The sequence below is a fragment of the Grampus griseus genome (assembly GCF_964374135.1).
Source record: "Grampus griseus genome assembly, chromosome: 1".
Lineage (NCBI taxonomy): Eukaryota > Metazoa > Chordata > Mammalia > Artiodactyla > Delphinidae > Grampus > Grampus griseus.
Genome location: NC_139017.1, coordinates 116,342,410 through 116,364,807, shown reverse-complemented (window position 1 = coordinate 116,364,807; position 22,398 = coordinate 116,342,410). Strand labels below are relative to the sequence as shown.

The following is a 22,398-nucleotide window of genomic DNA, read 5'->3' as shown; positions in this document are numbered from 1 at the left end:
TACCCAGTTAACATATGCAGAGGATTTACTTATTACTGAAGGCAGAATATACTTTATGTAAAAAGATTATGGTTATGAGCTAAACCTTTAACATATTTCAAGCTTTTTGCTTTAACTATATTCTGAAAATTCAATAATGAAACAGAAAGAAATAATTGCCCTATGAAATTTGTCTGGAATAAAATTAATACTGTATATTAGACCCAGTATTACTTTTCCCAGTTTGGTTTTAACTAAGAAGGGCACCTTCTACAATCTCTGAAGAGGAATCCTTTTACTTTCCAGTAGTCTTTACCATCAGGGTATGTTTCATTATACTCAAACTAAATGACTTTGGTTCAAGAACAATCATATTTCCTGTACTACTCTAAGTAGCTCCCGGCCACCAGAGTGTCCATGACCTTATGTAAGTGTTTACATGGTCAACCTTTTTTTGTCTCTTAGCACTACTACAATCCAGTTATTCGAATTTAAGTTTGTTTTTCCCCCTTTCTATGTACAAAAAGATGCTTCTCCATATAATCAGATAAAAATTGTCCTTCTTTTATCTAGTGCAGCAATAAAAAGATCAATTAAAATGAAGATTCAGAGCTGGCAAAAAGCCTCAGTGTCATTTGTTCTAATCTGAGAGATAACACAGTCAATTCTTTGCCTGTGAAAAGCATGACCATTTTGCATATAATTAAAGGGTAATATTTTAAGTGCTAAAAGGAAAACAGAGTCTAAGGACTATTAATTTTAAGAGGTTTTATTGTAGAGGAAGCGTTGTCTTCTGAATGTTTCCTACAATTTACAAAACATATCTTCATAGTGAATAAAGATTAGCACGAAGTTCCTGGATAAAACAGATAAAATACAAAAAAGTATCCCATGGGACATGAATACTCAAGTTTCACTTTTTTTTACCGCTTATATGTGAAAAAGCAATATCTGGGGCTGATAGCAAAGCACAATCTCAATACCATTTACAGTTACGAGATAGATATGAAGATGGCTGGCAAGATGAAAAAAATCAGTGATGGGGATATAAGCTCTTGCATCTTGTCAGAGACCAGAAAAGAGCTTACTGCCTTATGTGATACATCAGTCAGACACAAAGACAGGGCCACAAGCATGAATTTTTCCTGCAGTCCATCCGTTTTATGGGATTGTCCCAGAAAAAGTGTAGATCCAGCCAGTGGGCAAGGTTTACCTTAAACAGAATGAAACAACATCTCTTTCAGTGTGGAAACAGAAGAGGAGGTGATCAATTCTAGAGAAGCACAGAATGCTTAGAAATGAAAAATGATTAGGTTTGTTTCTCTTGAGCAATCAGTATGTGAAATTCCCCAAGATCTTAAATTTTCCAGATAAACTGACAGTAAATAAGGTCCTGGAGACTGTCAGTACCACAGATTAAGAAACTGATTATTCATCTCTACTTATCATTTTAGCTGCAGAATTCCAAGAATAGCTGACAAAATATTAACACATTAAAGAATGAACCAAAAGAAAATTTGGGGAACAAAGTAAGTGGTCTAATTATAGAAGAATGTTAAATAAATGACTGTACATTCATGAAATGGGTAGTGTGCAGCCATTCACGTGTTCTTGAAGAATATCCAAGGAGAGGGAAGGAGTTGACAACATACTGCAAAATGACAAGTAAGGTTATAAAATGGTATGTTCTATATGCTCCCTATTTTAGAAAAAAAGTATGAAAAAGACTGGGAGAACATATACAAAAATACTAACAAAAGTTTCCCTTGCTAGTGAGAATTCAATGTCTTCACATTTTTTTTTTTTCCAAATGAAAAGGGGATAAAACAAGGGGAAATTCTTATTTTCAAAAAGAGTCAGTGAGTGTATTCTGATCTCTTTGTCCCAATATTCTAATAATACAAAATGAAAAACAAATATATTTAGTGTCATTTAGCACTTGCATTAACAATTATTTCTGAGTTATAAAACCAATAGTTCTTTCAAATTTAGCTTCCTTATACTTTCTGCCAAATCACACAAGAGTAATGTACTTTTAAAAATATATTGACATGCCGCATATCACAGGGATATCAGCTCGGTGCTTTGTGACCGCCTGGAGGGGTGGGATAGGGAGGGTGGGAGGGAGATGCAAGAGGGAAGATATATGGGAACATAAGTATATGTATAACTGATTCACTTTGTTATAAAGCAGAAACTAACACACCATTGTAAAGCAATTATACTCCAATAAAGATGTTAAAATATATATATATATATATATATATATATAGACATGAACTTTTATCCAAGGTTGTAGTCTTCCACGTAGTGTTCTTCATACATCATCGCATCTAGAAAATGAACTTCATATGCTTGATTCCATAAGTTTTGAAGAAAACCATGATAATGAGTGCCCACAATCCCAGAATAAAACCCCCAGGAGGATGCCAATCTTTCAGTTTTGGTTTCTGCAAAACAAGGATGACATTATAAATTTAACAACAGGTAAATAAGTCAACAAATAAATAAATAAATAAAGATAAAATAAATACTGATGGAAAATAGGAAATTCACAGGTTGTACTTTCAGGGGGAGTAATTTAGACAAATTAAATGTACTGTCAGCCTTCCCTATCTGCAGGTTCCACACACAGATTCAACAAAATATGGAATGAAAATATTGGGAAAAAAAATTCCAGAAAGTTCCAAAAAGCAATTTTAAATTTGACACACACCAGAAACTATTTACACAGGATTTACATTATATTTACAACTATTTACATAGCGCTTACATTGTATTAGGTATTATAAGTAATCTAGAGATGATTTAAAGTGTCTAGGGAGGACGTCTTATGTTATATGCGAACACTACACCATTTTATATAAGGGACTTGAGCATCCACGGACTTTGGTATCTGCAGGGGTCCTGGAACCAGTCCTGGAGGACTGTATTTGGAAAGCAACAATGGTAAAGACTTGAAACAGGGTAAATATCTCAAAGTGGTTCTTACAAAGATCAGTTTCAAATGACATTTTGTTCCCTCAGAGGGGCCTTCCTTGACTACCCTATCCAACATGTCTTTTCACCCAAGTTATTCAGTAGCCTAACAGTCATTTTTCACTTTGAATTTATATAGTCATTAGTTTGTTTTACTTGTCTCTCCTATTAGAGGATGACTGTCTATGAGGGTCATCTTGTTATAGTCCTAGTACCTACCTGCCACAGTGCCTGGCATATAGGAGACACTACATTACACCGAGTAAGTTGGTGGAACAACAATGCTACCTGATTCCATTTATTCAGATATTCAACAAATATTTGGGGGGCCAGTGAGTTTGGTCATATTACTCCCTTGAGGTAGAATGCTCCTTATTCTATTCTTCCTATTCAAAGCTCACTAACTCAAATGCCAACTCCTCCAGATTTTCCTGGATGATAAATTCTTTTCTTTGAATCTGTAGCCCCTTCTACTTTTACTCCTACCTACTATTATATTTACCTTTATCATTTATCTCCCTGAAAACTTCCAGGGACAAGGTCTGGCTGAGTCCATTTTACATGCCCTTCTCCATTCCTTACCCTTCAACATCCAGCCAAGTGTCTTGTGTGTTTCTTTGGCCAGCAAAGAAAGGCAGACCAGTCTTCCCCATTTAGTTGTCATTTCAACAGCTACATTATGACCCTGAAACTGAAGGTCTGTGACTATGATCTCTTTATGAGTTCTACTTCCTGAATTACTAGCCAAGATTGTAAGAACAGTTATAAGAATCCTATTTTAGAATAGACAAAAGTGAAAAGAAACTGTAATCTGAAATTTGCTTTAGTCACCATGTAAACTAGATCCCAGAAAGGCTCATAAATCTCTTAGAGGTTTCCACATCTTATACTTTGGTTTTTCCCCTACATAAGCAGGACACCTAATGCTCTTCACTCAATCCTCAAATCATCACATGGAAAGGAAGGAAGGAGGGAGGGAGGCTGTTATCATTTCTTGTCAGGATTACTGAAATAGTTTCCTAACTAGTTTCTCTTCCTCCAAGGTTCCCTCTTTTCCATCTGTCAACCATAGCGCTGCTAGACACATCTTTCCAAAATACAAATATATATCTGTATAATATATACTTGCCATACATAATGTATGCATTTAGGTAATGTTTGCCTTGAGCATATATTACTTTTGTTATTTAAGAAATTAAGTAAATAATTTACAAACCAAGGCATGTTGTGGTGTGGTTCAAAGAGCATGGGATTTAGCATCATCTGCCTTGGATTCAAAGTTTAGTTTTAATGCTTAAAGCCTGCCAAGCCACTACGCCACTCTGAATTTCTGAATCTGTAAAATTAGGGCATAGTAACACATACCGCCCAGGAATGAATAAATGTATAGTTACTGCAATGATGTAGTTTTGAAAACGTATCCTATAATTACATGTTCCTACCTAGAAAAGTAATAATATGAAACTCAAAGTACTTTTTAGATGACTTTCATCTGCGTTTGCCAGTTATGAGGAAGAATGTTTGAAAAAAAATATGATTTTTAAAATTTTAATTTGTATAACTTTCATCAATTCAAAATTAACTTATCAAACTAACAGAAGAGAAATCCACCTTAATATTTTCATCTGGATCAATAATGCTGGAGCTTTAGGAGTTTTTAATCAAATGCTTAATATGAACTGAACTGACAATGTTGTTTACAGTGGTTACATTCCACTCTCACTGCCATGTCTACTCTCACCCTCCACCACTCATTCCAGAAAACTCCCCAAACACCCCAAGGATTAAACCCAATGTTTCCTCATGTTACTTTCTACTCAAGTCTACAATGGCTTCTGATCATGTGTGATGACGATGATGACAAAAGTACCTTCCCTCTAGTATCTTACAAGATGATAAGCTCAGTGGTTCTCAAACCATTTCAGATGGTTTATAAGCTCTTGGAACGTTGTGCAACATTGTGAAAAATCTTAATTCCAGTAGAAAATCTATAATAATTAATATAAAACATAGTTATATTAAAGATAGGTAATGTAAATATCATAAGCATGTGACATGAAAAAACAAGTGAGTGAACTAAACATGATTAACTATTGCTCAGTTTTTGTCCTGTTTATTTTCTACTAGTCAAACATTGGTAGTTCATACCATTACGTCTTAAACTTAGCAGTCAGAAATAGTTGCCAGAGATAAGACAACTATAGCTCCTTTAGAAGTAACTATCATTTCCTCAAAGATAGCTATTTCGATCTGTTATTCCAAAAACTGTTTCAGAGAATTCTGGAGGCACTGCTTCCTGATCCTTCAGCCAAACATGTCCCATATTTAGACCACTGATGCCCAGGAGAGGACAAGAGAGAAAAGCAAAGTGCTAGAGCCGTGGTTTGCCAACAGCAAACTTTGAAGGCAATAATGGAGGACTAGGAAATATATGTTATTACTTCAAAATTATTATGGAGTGATGTATTTATTCATATTACAACACTGTACAAGCTAACAAAAGTAGCAAATCTCACCCTTTAAAAAACTATTATTTGTGGTTGCTATATTTTTTATTGGATATTCATTACATATATTTGATTAACAAAAAATGGAAAATGAATTATTAATTAAATACAGTTTGGACTCTTAGCTTAGCATGGCATCCACGTAGAGACCTGCCAGTGCAGCTGCTGCCATCTTCTCAGGAAAGGCACAGAAAAAGGCACAGAAAGAGACAAGAGTTCACTCTACCAAAATTAATTTAACCTCTGATAAGAACCCTCAATTTCACTATCTGTAAGTCCAGAAACCAGGTCTAGAAACAAATTAATGGTGGCCCAGTTTTCTGAATAGTACACAGGGTACAAAGGATTGCTTTGCTCTGTGAAACACAGTAATTCTGTCAGCTGAGAAAGGGACTTTAGCTCTCTCCCTTTTTCTGCCTGCTGTTTAAGAGAAGCAGTGTTGCCGTAGTAGAGGATGGCTTTATGAGGCAGCCAGAGTAGTGCAACTCATTCCCAACTGACCAGTGGCACACTTCTTTCTACATCCATTTAAGTACAATTCCTAGTAAAGAGCATGTGAGAAGGTAGGGTTTACTGCATCTAAGAATGGTTTACTGCATCTGAGAAGGTTCAATATCCAAATGAAAATCTCTGCAAAGAAGGGAAAATACAGGAAAAATTCTTTTAATAACATATGTTAAGAAATACGGTTTTTCCACATACTTCACCTTTTTAAACTGTCCAAAAACCAGGCATACATAGCATGGTGGCAGATGATCCTAGTTTAGTTTAGCAAAACCACATTTGATGACTGGTTGCCAGTCACTGGGGAATGTCTAACAACTATTCTTCAGATGAGGATCTGAAAAGGCATTCAAATCTAAGTAGACAGTGAGAAATGTCCACATGCTCTGTTGGCAAATACTAACAGAACTCTAACAAAAAGGGAAAAAACCATGGTGATGTCCATGAGTAAAAATACTCCCACACATGAAGAAGAAATATCCTGAAGACAGAGAGAACATATCTCTGAATAGATTTAATAAAGAATCAAAAGATAATTTTAGAAAAATTTTATTTGACATGGACTTGAATAAAAATGCACAAGAAGCCAAAACCAAATGAATAGTATAAAGAGAAAAATAATACAAGGTACAAGGACAATAGGTTGAGATAAAAAGGGCACTGACACAATTTGTAACAGCAAAATTAAAATCTATATTGACAACAAAGATAGTGTCCGAAGCACATCTCTGAGTCCTTCATTCACCAAACTGTGGTAGACTGATGGCAAAAAAAATGGTCCCAATTCCCCATACTTCCCTGTATCCATACCCTTTGGAATACGTTGCTTTATGGCAGCTCTCATCAAGAGGTAGACTCTATGTCCTTCCTCTGTGAATCAGCTGGCCTTGTGACTTCTTTTGGCCAACAGAACAGAACAAAAGCAACAGTGTCCTAATTCCAACGCTAGCTTCAAGAGGCTTTCTTTGCCTGCTTCTGCTCTCTCTTAGACCTCTGCTACTACCATGACAAAAAACCTAGGCAAGGATTCTGGAGGTACAGACACCATATGGAGAAGAACTCAAGTCTTCCAGTCAGCAACTAGCCAACTTCCAGAAGCAGAATCGCCTAACCAACCCAAGGTTGACCACAGACTCATGAGGGAGCCCAGCTAAGAATAGAATTGCCCAGCTAAACTCAGCTTAAACTGCCAACCTTCAGAATTATGAGCCAAATAAATGGTTGATGCTCTAAGCTACTAAGTTTTGTAGTGGTTTGTTATCCATCAAAAGCTATGGAATATATCCACTGAGGTGACAAACAATATAGAAGGAAAAACCCTGATCCTTTATTATCATAAGAAAATAAAGTTTCCACCTACATACTTGTAGCTTCAGGTTTCTGCAACAATGGTATATATAAAAACAGTATGAAGGGCAGCTAAGCAACTCCTTGTTGACCATGAACTTTGCTGAAGTGAGGGAGGTCTGTCAAGATAATCCCCTTGGGTCCTCCTAGAATAAGAAATCCAGCCCCATTCACTCATCTGGGCTAAATTTCACAAAGTAATGACTTCAACAAACAGCTGTCACACCTGAACAGTATGTATAGCCAGACTCTGAAGAAGTCATGCTATAGTGTCTTCTAGAGGTAAATTTTGTGAATGTTCTTTGCTACCCATCCCTCACTTTAAGGGAGCTGCAGTTATGCGCACTTCTAGCTCTCTTGTAGTCTTCTTGGAAAGAGGCTGACTCCACTTGCCACCATGCTAGGAATTGCTCCCGAGGAGATAAAGTGGGGGAATCTAGAGGCTAACTCACCTCGCTTCTCTCTAGCCTTTCCCCTCCAAACTACAATCTCTCTCTTTTTTTTTTAACCCTGTTTTATTTATTTTTTTATTTATTTTTAATTTATTTTTGGCTGCATTGGGTCTTCATTGCTGTGCGCATGCTTTCTCTAGTTGCAGCGAGCAGGGGCTACTCTTCCTTGAGGTGCGCAGGCTTCTCATTGCAGTGGCTTCTCTTGTTGTGGAGCACGGGCTCTAGGCGCGAGGGTTCAGTAGCTGTGGAGCGTGGGCTCAGTAGTTGTGGCGCATGGGCTTAGTTGCTCCGCAGCACGTGGGATCTTCCCAGTCCAGGGCTCGAACCCGTGTCCCCTGCATTGGCAGGCGGATTCCTAACCACTGCACCACCAGGTAAGTCCCTGAAATCTCTATCTCAAGTTTAGTTCCTTTCCTTTTGAAGTTAGTTAGCAATTAGTATCAATTAGATGTTGCCCCCCCACCCAACCCTCTGCTAGAGAAATGAATATCTCCCAGAATCTTGATGTATCTTACACATGGTAAATTTGCAAAGCAAGGAATCTAATCTAGGATAACTAAAGATGATTTGTTTTTAACTATAATTTTATTTTCAATAGAAAGTTGACCACTGTTTTTTTTGTGTGATAAAAATACTCACTATTAATATTATTAGTTAATATCACTCTGTAACTTCCAGCCAATCCAGATATAACTTCATAGAAGAAGTAAATTTTCATATTTGCAGATTTTATAATTAGATACAAACAAACTCTACAAATCAACTCAGAATTATTGAGAATAAAGAGTTCAGATTTAAGATAAATATAAAAAAAATACCCTTCCAATGTGCCAGTAAAAATGAATCGGGGGCTTCCCTGGTGGCGCAGTGGTTGAGAGTCCGCCTGCCGATGCAGGGGACACGGGTTCGTGCCCCGGTCTGGGAAGATCCCACATGCCGCAGAGTGGCTGGGCCTGTGAGCCATGACTGCTGAGCCTGTGCGTCCAGAGCCTGTGCTCCGCAACGGGAGAGGCCACAACAGTAAGAGGCCCCCGTACCGCCAAAAAAAAGAATCGGAAAACAGAAGAGAAAAAAAATTCAATTCACAATAGCAGTAAAAACTTAAAATATCCAGGAATACCCACAGCACAAGATGTATGGTAAAAATCTGCATTATTCTATAGAGGGGTAAGTAGTCCCAAATATCAAAAAGGATATGATAAAGCTAATCTATAATGCTGTTCTGATGCAAAATAGAAAAGATCAATGAAACAGAACAGAGAGTAGGCAATCAGCCCAGTATCACGAATTTGGTATATTATAAAAGAACTATCACAAATCAATGGGCAAGGAAATATTCTTTCTGGTGCTCTAGCAATGGATTAACATTAAAAAAAAATCAGTTTTGTTTCTAACCCAACACTATAAATCAAAATACACTTCACATGGTTAAGAATTAGATGTAAAAATATTAGATGTAAAAAAAAAAACTTAATTACTTTTGTAAACTGGCACCTAGTTTACATCACAATGGTAGCTACTTTAATGGTACCAGTGGAGAGCAGTTACAAAGGAGCTCATTGTGGACAGCAGAACACATGAGTCAAAGGGCCTGCAAGCTAAGGGACTGTCAGGTGGGTGGCTACTCAGGAAGGACTTCTTGGATGAGCTGGCCCTTGAACAAGGTGTCATATCTGAGTTGATGGAGAGGAGGAGACAACACCCAAACAGTGGCACATGGAGCAAAGTCACAATTATGAGAAAAGCCAGGCAGTGGGAAAAGAGTGATGCTCCAGCCTAGCTAGCAGGGGGAAGGTGACAGAAGGAGATCTGCATCTGCTTTGTTCACTGCCAAACCCCCTGGCGCTTAGGGAACCCTGATGAAAGAAACGATGCAGTTTGGGAATAGCAAGCATCAGGGCCGGGAGGTTCACTCTGTGAATGTCCAGTTGCATGCTGAGATTTGAGACAATGAGATGCCTCTGGGAGTTTACCCAGCAACCACCCACAGGTGAATATGGTAAAAGAAGATCAAATGTAGGAGAATCTACACAATAAAGGGATTTATAAGTCTAAAAGCAATAAATAGAAATAAAAAGAAAAGGTGGAGAGATTTTTAAAAGAACTTTTTGAAAGATCTGTATTTTACAAAGTGTATAAATCAAATTAAAAGGCAAATACATGGGAAAATATGACAGAAAGGGGAATAAATTCAGTACCTGAAGATCTCCCCAAAATCAGTAAAAGACACATGGATATATCAACAAATGTTACAGGGAAATGGAAATTCTCACAAAATAATAATTACAGATGGCTAATAAACACTTGGAAAAATACAATTTTTTGATCATAAAAACAAGTTAAAAGTAATATATTAACTATTTCTTCCTCTTTCAGAAGAGCACAGGCTCCAGACGCACAGGCTCAGCGGCCATGGCTCACGGGCCCAGCCACTCCGCGGCACGTGGGATCCTCCTGGACCGGGGCACGAACCCGTGTCCCCTGCATCGGCAGGTGGACTCTCAACCACTGTGCCACCAGGGAAGCCCTCTTCCTCTTTTTAAAACTAAACTAGTAAATGTAAATAAGAATGGTCAACTTTTCAGTGAAAGTAATCTATTTACATGTTCAGAAGTCTTTGAAATGTTCATATTTTTTCATTCCTAGAATCTGTTACAGTCCTAGCTAGAATCTATAGTAAGGAATTCAGAAATGCTGACAAAGGTTTTGCACAAAGATTTTCTTATCACTGTTATTTACATAATAAAAACAGGAAACTATATAATGAGAAATACTGTACATCCACATAATTAGTCATCAAAAATGTTTTCAATTTTAATGATTTGGAAAGATGCTTATACTGTAATAAGAAAATAAAAGATGCAAATTGAGTATGAAATGTGATCTTTATTTCTATAGCAATACTCAAAGAAAGGAAATATGCTAAAGTCTGAATAGTGTTTCTCTGGGGGAAGGAGGATTAGAGGTAGTTTCAAACTCTTCTCTATACTTATCTATACTTTTGAAGATATTTTCTACAATGGACATGTATTTATTTAATTATTTTTATGGGGTAAGGGGAATATAGAGGAAAAACTTTTATTAAAAGAGTCCACCTAGAAGAATCTTCATATATTCATCTTTTACAAATTAGGTGATGTTCTGCAATGATACCATTTAGTACTTGATATCCTACTTTAAGAAAAAGTAATGTGAATAGCATGACAGCAACATAATATAATAAAATGCTTTTTCAGTATGTATTTAATGATATTCCTAGAGAATAACAATACTGCCAGTTTTAAAACAACTACAGGTAATATTTTAGGTATTCTACAATGATTTTACTTAAAATCAAATGAAATATTGGTATAATTACTGCATTTTGTAGTACAGCTGCATTTAAGGTAAGTTCTTATTAAAGTATAGCTTATAATTTCATTTGTGTCCATATTAGAGCTTCTCATAAAATGACTAATTTTATGTAGTTAAGGTACTCTACTGACTGCTATTAAATACACTCTTCTTTTTTTCTTAAACTTTCACAATAATAGCTATAATACAGAGGTGAAAAGTATACATAAACACTGTAATGTGTCATGAGCAAACACTTAAAAGCTTAAGGGCTACCTATTATTGAAATGCCTAATATTTCAAATTAAAAAGACAGGTAGCTTAACAACACTACACTGCCAATTGTGAACAGTGTTCAGTCTCCCCTTTCATGTTGCTAGGAGAACATTACCATAGAACTTCAAAATAATTAACAGAGAATAGATCTAAGTATTAAAATTACGTAAAAATAAAAAACTGAGGATTTTAAAAATTGTACATGTTTATTGGGAAGCAAATGGAAATTTTACAAGGTTTCAATGAGATTCTTTACTTAAAATATAATGAGCGTATCAGATCAGTTAAATTATTTAAGGAAAGAACAAAAAAACCCAAGCTGCTGAGGTGACAATTACTTTAGAAAATAATTTATTTGTTTTCAACTATTTAATCAGTTGTAGTTTATTAGTACTTCCAGTCTATCCACATCTTCTCTATAAAATAAAACTTGTAGTCTTCAAAGTATACTAATAGTATAAATCAAACTGTGGTCAGCAGAATTCTAAGACAGCCCCCAAGATTCCCTCTCCCTGGCGTACATATCCTGTATAATTCCTTCCCTTTGAGCGTGGACAGGACTTGTGAATATGATGGGGTATCACTCCTTTGACTAGGTTACATTATATAGCAAAGAGAAAGGGATTATGCAGATGTTATTAAGGTCCCTAAATCAGTGACTTTCAGTTAATCAAAAAGGAGATTATCCTGGGGCAAGGGGCTGACCCAATCAGGTGAGCCCTTTAAAAGAGGGTCTAGATATCAGAGACATAAGTCAAGAGAGGCAGATAGGGACTTCCTTGGTGACGCAGTGATTAAGAATCCGCCTGCCAATGCAGGGGACACGGGTTCAGGCCTGGTCTGGGAAGATCCCACGTACCGCGGAGCAACTAAGTCCGTGCGCCACTACTGCTGAGCCTGCGCTCTGAAGCCCGCGAGCCACAACTACTGAGCACACGTGGCACAACTACTGAAGCCCGGGCGCCTACTGCCGGTGGTCCGCAACAAGAGAAGCCACCGCAATGAGAAGCCTACGCACCGCAATGAAGAGCAGCCCCCGCTCGCCGCAACTAGAGACAGCCCACATGCAGCAACGAAGACCCAACGCAGCCAAAAATAAATAAATTAAAAAAAAAAGAGAGAGAGAGACAGATATATTAGAAGTAGCTGAGATGCTCTCCTGTTGGTCTTTAAGAATCACACAGCCATGCTGTAGAATGGACCACAGACAGGGAATGGCAGGCAATCTCTAGGAGCTGAGGACCTGCCTCACAGTCAGTTCTATGACATGAAAAGCTGAATTCTGACAATGATCAGTACACTTGGAAGAAAATTCTGAGCCTCAGATGAGATTGCAGTCCTGGTTAAAACCTTGATTGAAGCCTTGTTAGACCCTAAGCACAGGATTAAGCTAAGCTGTGCTTGGACTCCTGAGACATGGAAACTGTGAGATAATAAATGCTTTTAAATTTCTAAATTTGTTTGTTACACACCTATAGAAAACTAAGTTACAAACAAATCTTGAAATGAAACTATTTATTACAGCTGATAACTGTTCCTTGAGTGGAAAACCTTATTACAATATTAACTTTACATGTTAAAAAAAAATAAAAGAGAATGAAATATTCTAGACTAATTCCTCCTACTCTTTCATACCTATTTATTCTCTAAGACCTTGATCAAATATCACCTCCAGGTGAAGCCTGTTCTCATACTTCGGTAAGAATTACTTTCTTCTTCTCAGGGCACTGATGATATTTGGTTTATATCTTACACTATAGTTAATTTACAGGTGTGATTCTGCTACATTTTGATCTGTTTGTGATACCTTATCCATTTCTGAACCTTATCAAGGTCTCATAAGCTTTAAATACAATAATCAATTTGTTTTAGTTATATATTATTTTCTTCTTGAAAATAAGAAATGTAAAATATTCAAATATAAATATTAAGTACCAATTTACATCTTGGTTTTATGACTTAAGGAAAAAAATAAGAACTGCATTAATCAAATAACGATACAGTCTCTTTCAAGACTCCCTAGTGAGAAGTTAAAAAAATATTCATTTAAAAATGTGGGAGCTTCCCTGGTGGTGCAGTGGTTGGGAGTCCGCCTGCCGATGCAGGGGACACGGGTTCGTGCCCCGGTCTGGGAAGATCCCACATGCCGCGGAGCGGCTGGGCCCATGGGCCGTGGCCACTGAGCCTGCGCGTCCGGAGCCTGTGCTCCACAGCGGGAGAGGCCACAACAGTGAGGGGCCCGTGTACCGCAAAAAAAAAATAATAATAAATAAATATAAAATAGGTGTTATTGAACTAAATAAATACTCTGGATGTTGAGTGAACAGGTGTAAATTAAAAAAAATGTGTAAAACAATTTGAAGTTTGAAATAAATGAATCTAGTTTTTAGTTCTTAACTAAGAGAATTAACCCACTGTTCCCACAAATACATAATAAAGGTTCATTTATCAATAGTATCTATCTGTGTCTGTTAAGAGGTGATCAGAGTTTTGCTTCTGCCTATGTAGGATTAAACGCTATAGGAATTATCTGCCTTTCTGAACAACTAGATAATCATTCAAAAGGTAAGAAACAATGGTTTTCAGATACTGGACAATTTGTAGTGGTTTTCTGATCCTTGAAAGAATGGAAACAAATAAGATGAGTCCTTCAATTGCTCAAGCTTATTGCCTGGAGGCCATTTCCAAGCTGTAGCACAAGGACAGAACCCCCAACGGAGCCAGTCAGTATTGAAGAGTTGAAGAGACACAGATTAGAATTCAAGGAGGTTTTGTTTGCTAGAATTTTCAGGGTAGACTATTGCAGAAAAGCAGGCTCCACAGAGAGCTCCAGAGAACTGCAGAGAGATTTCCTTAAATCTTTGGCAGAGTTCTAATCTGTACATGCATAACAAGAAGACTGTACAGAAAAACAAAACAAAACACCAAAAGCAACAGGTCAAACAATTCCCAATACTCATAATATGCAGAGCACCCTGTCCCAGCTTATAGTGGGGCTAAATCAGAATAACTCAGAGACAGTGGGGCTATCACCAACCCCCCAAAAAAGACTACCCTGGACCTGCCTAAAACAACTTAAAAGCAATCCTTAGCGGAATCACACTGATCCTAGAACAAAATCCAACACTCGCTACATGAATAAAACAAAAATCCAAAATGCAATGGCCAACAACAACAAAAAATTAAAATAGCTAGCATCCAATTTTTTTTTTTTTTTTTTTTGGCGGTACGCGGGCCTCTCAATGTTGTGGCCTCTCCCGTTGCGGAGCACAGGCTCCGGACGCGCAGGCTCAGCGGCCATGGCTCACGGGCCCAGCCGCTCCACGGCATGTGGGATCTTCCCGGACCGGGGCACGAACCCATGTCCCCTGCATCGGCAGGTGGACTCTCAACCACTGCGCCACCAGGGAAGCCCCAAGCATCCAATTTTTTAAAAAGACATGGGAAGGAGGAAAATATCAGCCAAAGCCAGGAGAAAAATTTATCAATTGAAATAGACACATAAATGAAAAAGATGATGGATTTAGTAGACAGGGATCTTAGCACAGCTATTATAATGTAAAGGAAAACATGAACATATGAGGAGAGAAATAGAATATTTAAATAAGACCCATTATACGATTTCTAGAGATGAAAAATATATATAAAATGAAAGATACACTGGATGAAATTAACAGTAGATTAGACACTACAGAAGAATTAACAGAGAACTATTAAAATAGCAATAGAAGTACTCAAAATGAAGGACAGAAAGAGAAAAGAATAAACAGAGCCTAAGATATGCCTATTGTAGGCATAATATTAAGCAAGATCACATTCTCAGAATTAATAAGTAAAAAAAATCAGTAAGGGGCTGATTTAAAAAAATTCAGTAAGAATATAGAAAATTTGAACATTATCAAAAATATGTAAAACTAACAATGAGTGAAATTTTTTCCAGATTTCATAAAAACTATAAACCAAACATACATGTGTATGTGAATGGTTATAAATGTTAGTACTATCCATGGATGTGTATAAAATCATTGTGTATGTTGGTAAAAACAGACAAACAAACAAAAAACCTATAAACCACCAAATCCACAAAGCTCAACACCAACATAAGAAACATAGAGAAAGCCACACAAAGGAACATCATAATCAAAATGCTGAAAAACAGTGATAGAGAGAACACCTTAAAAGAGGTCAGATAAAAAGAGATTTGTTCTTACAGAGCAGAGTTCAACAAACTACAGTAGATGAGCCAGTCACATGATTTTACAAATAAAGTTTTATAAGAACACAGCCACACTCATTCATTTACATATTGTCTATTGCTGCTTTCACACTACACCAAAGTTCAGCAGTTGTAAAGAAGATCAGATGACCCACAAACCTAAACTATTTACTATCTGGTCCTTTAAGAAAAAGTGTATTGACCCCTGCTACAGAGCAACAAAGGTAAGAATGATTGAAGATGTGCTGTCAGCAACCATGGAGACCAGAAGACAATGGAAAGACAACTTTAAAGTACAGAAAGAAAACAACTGTTAATCTAGAATTCTAGGGAAAATCTGACAAGTGAAAAAATCTTTCAAGGATGAACATGAAATAAACTTTCAGTAAAACAAAAGCTTTGAGAATTCAACAGATGTATACTGCAGCAGACTTATACTACAAGGTAGTATACCAAATACCTATACTACAAGGTATACCTATAATAGACCTATAATACAAGAAATGTTAAGAGAAGTTCTTCAGGCAGAATGAAAATTATACCAGACGGAAATACAGACTTCCACAAATGAGAGAGGAGAGATCGAAATGGTAAACTGGTAAACAAATATAAAAACATTTTCCTCATTTTAAAATTTCCTTAAAAGATAATTGACTGCTTAAAGCAAAAATGATAATAATGTATTGTGGGGTTCATAAATATGTAGGAACAAAATGTATAACAACTACAGTACAAAGGATGGAAGGGAGGAATTGAGAAAATATCATTATAAAGTTCTTATGTTATACACAGAATAATATAATATTATTTAAACTAGACTTGTATTAAATTAAGGATACATATTATAAATCGTACAGTAACAACAACAAAGTGGATTCACTTAATAAACCAAAAGTGGAGTTAAAATGGGATCATACAAAATAGAAAACAGAAAAAGAAAAGGAATTGAAAACAGATGGAGCAAGTATAAAACAAACAGCAATATAGCAGATCTAAATCCAACCAGATTTAAATCCAATTTAAATACTGATAATTACATTAAGTGAAAAGATCTTAACATTCCAATTAAAAGGCAAAGACTGTCCAGTTGAATAAAAACATAAAACTCAATGATATTCTACCTATAAGAAACTACTTTAAATTCAAAACAGATAAGTTAAAAGCATCCAAATGGAAAAAGAAATACCACGGAAAAAGAAACCTGGGCAGGCCACATTAATGTCAGAACAAAGTAGACTTTAGACCATTGAATATTATAGGGATAAAAAGGAACTTCTCATACAAATAAAGGGATTGATTCATCAAAAAGACATACCAATTCTAAATGTGTATGTACTTAAAGCTTCAAATACACGTATCAAAAACTGAAAGAACTGAAAAGAAAAATTATAATTGTATATTTCAGCACAATCTCAGAATTAATAAGTAAAAAAAATCAGTAAGAATATAGAAAATTTGAACATTATCAACAAATTTGATGTAATTGATATATTTATTTCACTCCACTCAATGACAATAGAATACACATGCTCTATAAGCACACATGGAACATTCACCATGATAGACCAATTTCTGGTCTATAACACATGTCTCAATAAATTTAAAAGGGTTGAAATCACACAGAGTACTCCACACAGTGGAAATTCAACTAGAAATCAGTAACAGAAAAGATAAATTGGAAAAATCCTCAAGTACTTGGAAATTAAACAATACATTTCTGAATAACCCAAGAAGAAATCACAAAGGATATTAAAAAATATTTTGAACTGAATAAAAATGAAAATGAAAATATACTTGTCAACTGAAAAGAATGCAAAGCCTAAAAACTGAATATTATGTTTTATTCAGCAGACTTACTAAGGATTTAAGCCTGGGATACAGCCTCTCAGATAGCTCAGAGGGACTGCTCCAAAGAGGCAGGGTAGGAGTCAGAATGTGTCAGTATATATAGCAGTTTTGGAAAAAAAAGAAAAAGAAACAAACTCAGGGGTCCAACATCAAAAGATTACTTACTGCTAGTTATATTCAAAAAACCAGACATCTCAAGTTAATGAATTTAGCACTTTTCTATGTATGGAAAGATGCAAGAGTCTGGGCTTACTGAAATTATTCCTTTGATATGCACCTTAACTATCTAGCGCCAGTACCCTGTTTTTCTCTGTCCTGAGTTCCCCTCAGGGTGCACTGTCAGGGGTGGCTGCAGAGGCTGAGGGCTTGATGGTGGGCAGCCAAAATGGCAGGCGATATTAGTACACTTCAAAATGTGGAGGATGTCCATAAAACATGCTTACAGAGATATGTATAGCTTTATGTGCTTATATTAGAAAAGAATAAATTTCTAAGAAGAAATTTCTAAAATCAGTAATCTAAGATTCCACCTGAAGAAATCTGAAAAAGAAGAGCAAATGAAACCCAAGTAAGCAGAAAAAAGAAAATTAAAAAGTGAAATTCAATAGAAGACAAAACAAAACAAAAAAAGAGAAAAATATCAACAACCCAAAACTGCTTCTTTGAAAGTTCAATAAAATTGATAAACTTCTGACAAAACTGATTAAAAGAAAAAAACAGAGAATAATGAAAGAGGGAATATCACTATAGATTACATAGACATTCGAAAGGTAATAAGAGGATATAAAAAGAACTTTATGGCTATAAATTTGACAAGTTATACCTTGCAAGATACAAATTACCATATTATCCAATTTTAAGCCAGAGTTAAAAGGACACATATTTCTGTAGAGTCTATAAAAATTTCCACATCTCTAACTGATTTGGAAAGGAGAGAATATAGAAAGAGGAAAGGGATTTCCAGTCAGCCTGTAAAACAAGAGATCTGTACTGATAAGAATGCCTGAGGGAAGAACCCAAGAGTCAAGCAGAAACTGCAGATGATAATGGTTAACACTTTTTAAATGTTTATCATATGCCATGCATTATTTTAAGAATTTTAAATGTGTCAGTGCATTGCCTTTAAGGTAGATAATATTATTACCCTGTTTTACGGATAAGGAAAGTTAACAATTGTTACAAAACTACCACCACTACCCATAATCATGATTATCATTTATGGAGTGCTGTACAAAGTGCTTACTCCTTTGTAAGACCTTCATATATATTATCTAACTTAATCCTTACAATAGCACTGTGACATAATTATCATTATCTTATTTCAAACATGAGAACTGATTGAGTAACCTGACTAGTCACAAGCTAGAAGCTCTAGTAAGTGGTTTCGCTAGGACTGAAACATGGTTTAGTCTGATTTCAAAGTCAGTGCTCTTAACCATTACAAAAATGCTACTAAACTGCAGAATTCCTCTGGGAATGGGTCCAGACTTCTCCTCCTCCAGGCAACTCCTTTAACCTCACGGATATTATGGGGCAATTAAAATAAGCACAAGACTAATGAGCTATAGAGCACATATTGGAGACAGTTGGTGTTAGGATTTAGGGGTAGAACTGGGAAAGAAAGGTTGGTATATCAACAAGAGACTAAATGGGTACAAGGCACATGCCCAGAAATGCTGGCTCTCCTGAGTACTGCCCTCCTAGCTATTCATGGTCAAGTAGCAGATACAGCACACATGGAATGCATCTTTAAATATATCACTCTCCACTTTACACTGGCACATGCCTGCAGTTAGAGACGTCTTTGTAACCATTGCAAATTTGATCATTTAAAGCAAGAAATACTTCCACACACATATGCTCTAATTTATATTTCTACATATAAATGGTTACGTTAAAAAGTACTAAGATTTACCCTTTTTTTGTAATTCATGTAGCAAGGGATATTTAAGTGCATACTAACACTAACAGATTTAAAGATACTATCTCATCATTCTCTGCAGTTTTAATGTGTATATATCTATTCTCTACACACGAAAAATGTAAGTAAAACATATTTTCCTAATAGTTTGACAGATATTTCAAAATTCAGAAATGATCTTTTATTTTAAAGCTAGAAGAATCCCTTTGTACTATATTTTTTGTCTTATATTTTTCTAGATTTATTGTCAATAATAAATTCAACAAATATTTCCTCAATGCCTACTATGTACAAGCCATTTGAGCTAAGGGGCTTGTAAATATGGTTATTCTTACTTGTAAAAGTAGTAATGTATATTAACATAGGTTCCTTTGTACTTACATTTGTAGGTCATGAAAAAGATCATTTATGTTTATACAGAAAAGTAGATAAATCCTTACTTCTTAAATAAAATTAAGGTACATGCAGTAGTTTTATAAATTAGTCATGTTTCTAAATATGAATGATTCTGAGAAAGCATTTCAAGGTTTTAGAGCAGGAATCTTTTCATTTCTCTATAGAGGGCCAGAGAGTAAATATCAATATTTTAGGCTTTGCAGGCCACAGAATCTTACTTCTAAGTATTCAACTCTGCCTCCTCAACTCTGCCTCAAAGTACAATATTAACTGTAGACAATATGCAAATGAATGGGCTTGGCTATGTCCCAATAAAACTTTATTTACAAAAACAGGTGGTGGGTTGATTTGACCCATGAGCCATGGTTTGCCAACCCATGCTCTAAAGAATTGCTGTTGAATGGGTTCAGAACATGCTACCCCAAGCTATGCCATTCTGGCATATTATTTTGAACTGAAGGCACTTGAGAAACAGGAGGTGCAGGAAGAGCTCTCTGACCTCCACCTTTCTACCAAAAAGCAGATCATAAAATTTCCTATGAGAAAGGTACCCTCTCTGTACCAGGAAGGGAAGAACATTCTCATTACTGGAGACTGGGAGTCAACACCAAAATGAATCTATACAAACCAACCTACTAAAATAACCCTTATCTTCCATTAGTTTCCCCCATATATTTTCTTAATCACTTTCCCACAATTTACTGCCTCCCTAGCCCAAGTCCCTCTGTCTCATCACTTTCCCACAAATTTATTGCTTCTTTATTAAAGTATATAAGCTCTCAGTTCTACCTGCTTCTTTAGGTCTTCACTTTCCTTATGAAGACTCCCATATGTACATAAAAATATTAAATAAAATTTCTATGTTTTTCTCCTGTTAATCTGTCTTATGTCAGTTTAATTCTCAAGCCCAGCCACAGAACCTAAGAGAGCAGAAGGAAGATTTTTCATCCCCTAACTGTATAGAGACTTTCTTCAGTCTGTGCTTTTATATTATTTACATTGATAAAATAAATCATAAGAATAAAGCATGTCCTCAAAAGAGGATAAAATGGTGTTTCAAATCTCTGATATCTTCACAATACATATCAGTTTATTAAAGATGATTTCAAGTCCCAGAGTAAAGAAACATGTAATTTTTATTTAAGCATTTCACTAACTTATACCATGAAACCCTCTTTTTAACCTATTAACTACTAACATACTGTAGAACTAGTGCTTCAGAAACATATTACATGGGAAACTCAAAGTTAAGCACATTTAAATCCCATGGCTACAAGTATGAATATGAATTTAAACTGTATATAGAAATATGATATATACAAGAAATTGGGTATTTTGTGCATAGATTCCTTTTATGGCCTTGTTTGCTTGCCATTTGTATCTTTTACAGAAAAAGAATGAAATGTGCACACTCCAAAAATTTCTGATTATTTATGTATAACATCTAGTTGTGTTCTTATTAAATGAATTTTTCTACATGTATACCCCGTTTCACCAGCTTGTTTATTCAACCAAACTTAATGGATACAGGGAAAGGTGTAGTTTTGACCTATTCTCTCCTCCCCATTAGTCAGTGAGTAACTAAGTGAATCCTATTGTTTCTTTATTTTAATGTATTCTCTGCCTCAATAAAAAATTATGCTCTTAAATACATTCTCTTAAATATGGATGAGGGAAGGTGGAAAGGGGAGAGGAAGAAGAGAGTCAACATTTGTCAAGAACCAACATTTGTTCAGTGTCAAGAATGTGCCAGGTGTTCTATATACACTATCTTGTAACAATTCTTCATTGAAAGTATTAACCCCATCTTTCAGATAAGAACTAGAGTAAAAGAGGTAAGTAAATCGCCCAAGGTAACAAAACTATTAATTAGCCAACCTTGGTTTGAACCTAGTCCTGACTCATTCGAAAGACCATGGTCTTTCCACTACACCGCAATGTCTTCCTTAAGACAGAATCTTGGAAAGTGAGGAGAAAAGTAATAAGCTTTCAAATATTTGATGATGGTTGGCAGATGCAACCAGGACTAGACTTGTTTTATGTAGCCTTTAGTGCTAGAACTAAAATGAAGGAGTGGAAAGTATGAGACTATTTCCAATTAGATTTAAGAAAAATTTCCAACAGGCAGTTCAAAGAAAGAACAGGTTGCTCTGAGGAGCATGAGAGGACTTTTCCATGATTGAGTGGACAACATTTTGGTGAGATGCCATCTAAGAGATGCAAGGATTGGATAGATTTTTAAAAGTCTAGAAGATTTTCTAACATTGAGATAACATACATGATTCTAAGAAAGTAGTGAGAAATCAGCACACTGTTACATTACTTTATGATTTCAAACCACGAGGAAAAGTTTCTCACTCAGATATGAAAAATGTCAACAACTTAATTATCACAAAAAGTACATTTAAATTACATTTTATTCTGTACCCAAAAAACAAAGACAAAACCCCCACTAATACACCAATAATGAATAATGCTTGCCTCCAGCTGTACAACTAATTCTAAATGGGTAAATAGTTGAGGAAAAAAATTGAAAATTACTATAAGGGGCTTTTGTTATTTTCCTGTTTAAGGAAAAGGTAAATTCCAACTCCATATTTTTAGGCAGAATTTTTAGAACGTCTGTAATGTGGGTCTCCC

The 22,398-nt window shown here is 35.8% G+C and overlaps 1 protein-coding gene across 2 annotated transcripts in view; it reads right to left on the bottom strand.

Annotated features, from left to right (window-relative positions):
- Positions 1–384: 384 nt before the first annotated feature.
- Positions 385–22,398, bottom strand: part of PIGK (phosphatidylinositol glycan anchor biosynthesis class K) — a 143,503-nt gene continuing 121,489 nt past the window's right edge. For both annotated transcript variants that reach the window (XM_082675783.1, XM_082675784.1), the window contains exon 11: positions 385–2,429. In XM_082675783.1, coding sequence (XP_082531909.1) covers positions 2,313–2,429 — 117 coding nt within the window. In that variant the 3' untranslated portion in view covers positions 385–2,312. The remainder of the gene's footprint in view (positions 2,430–22,398) is intronic.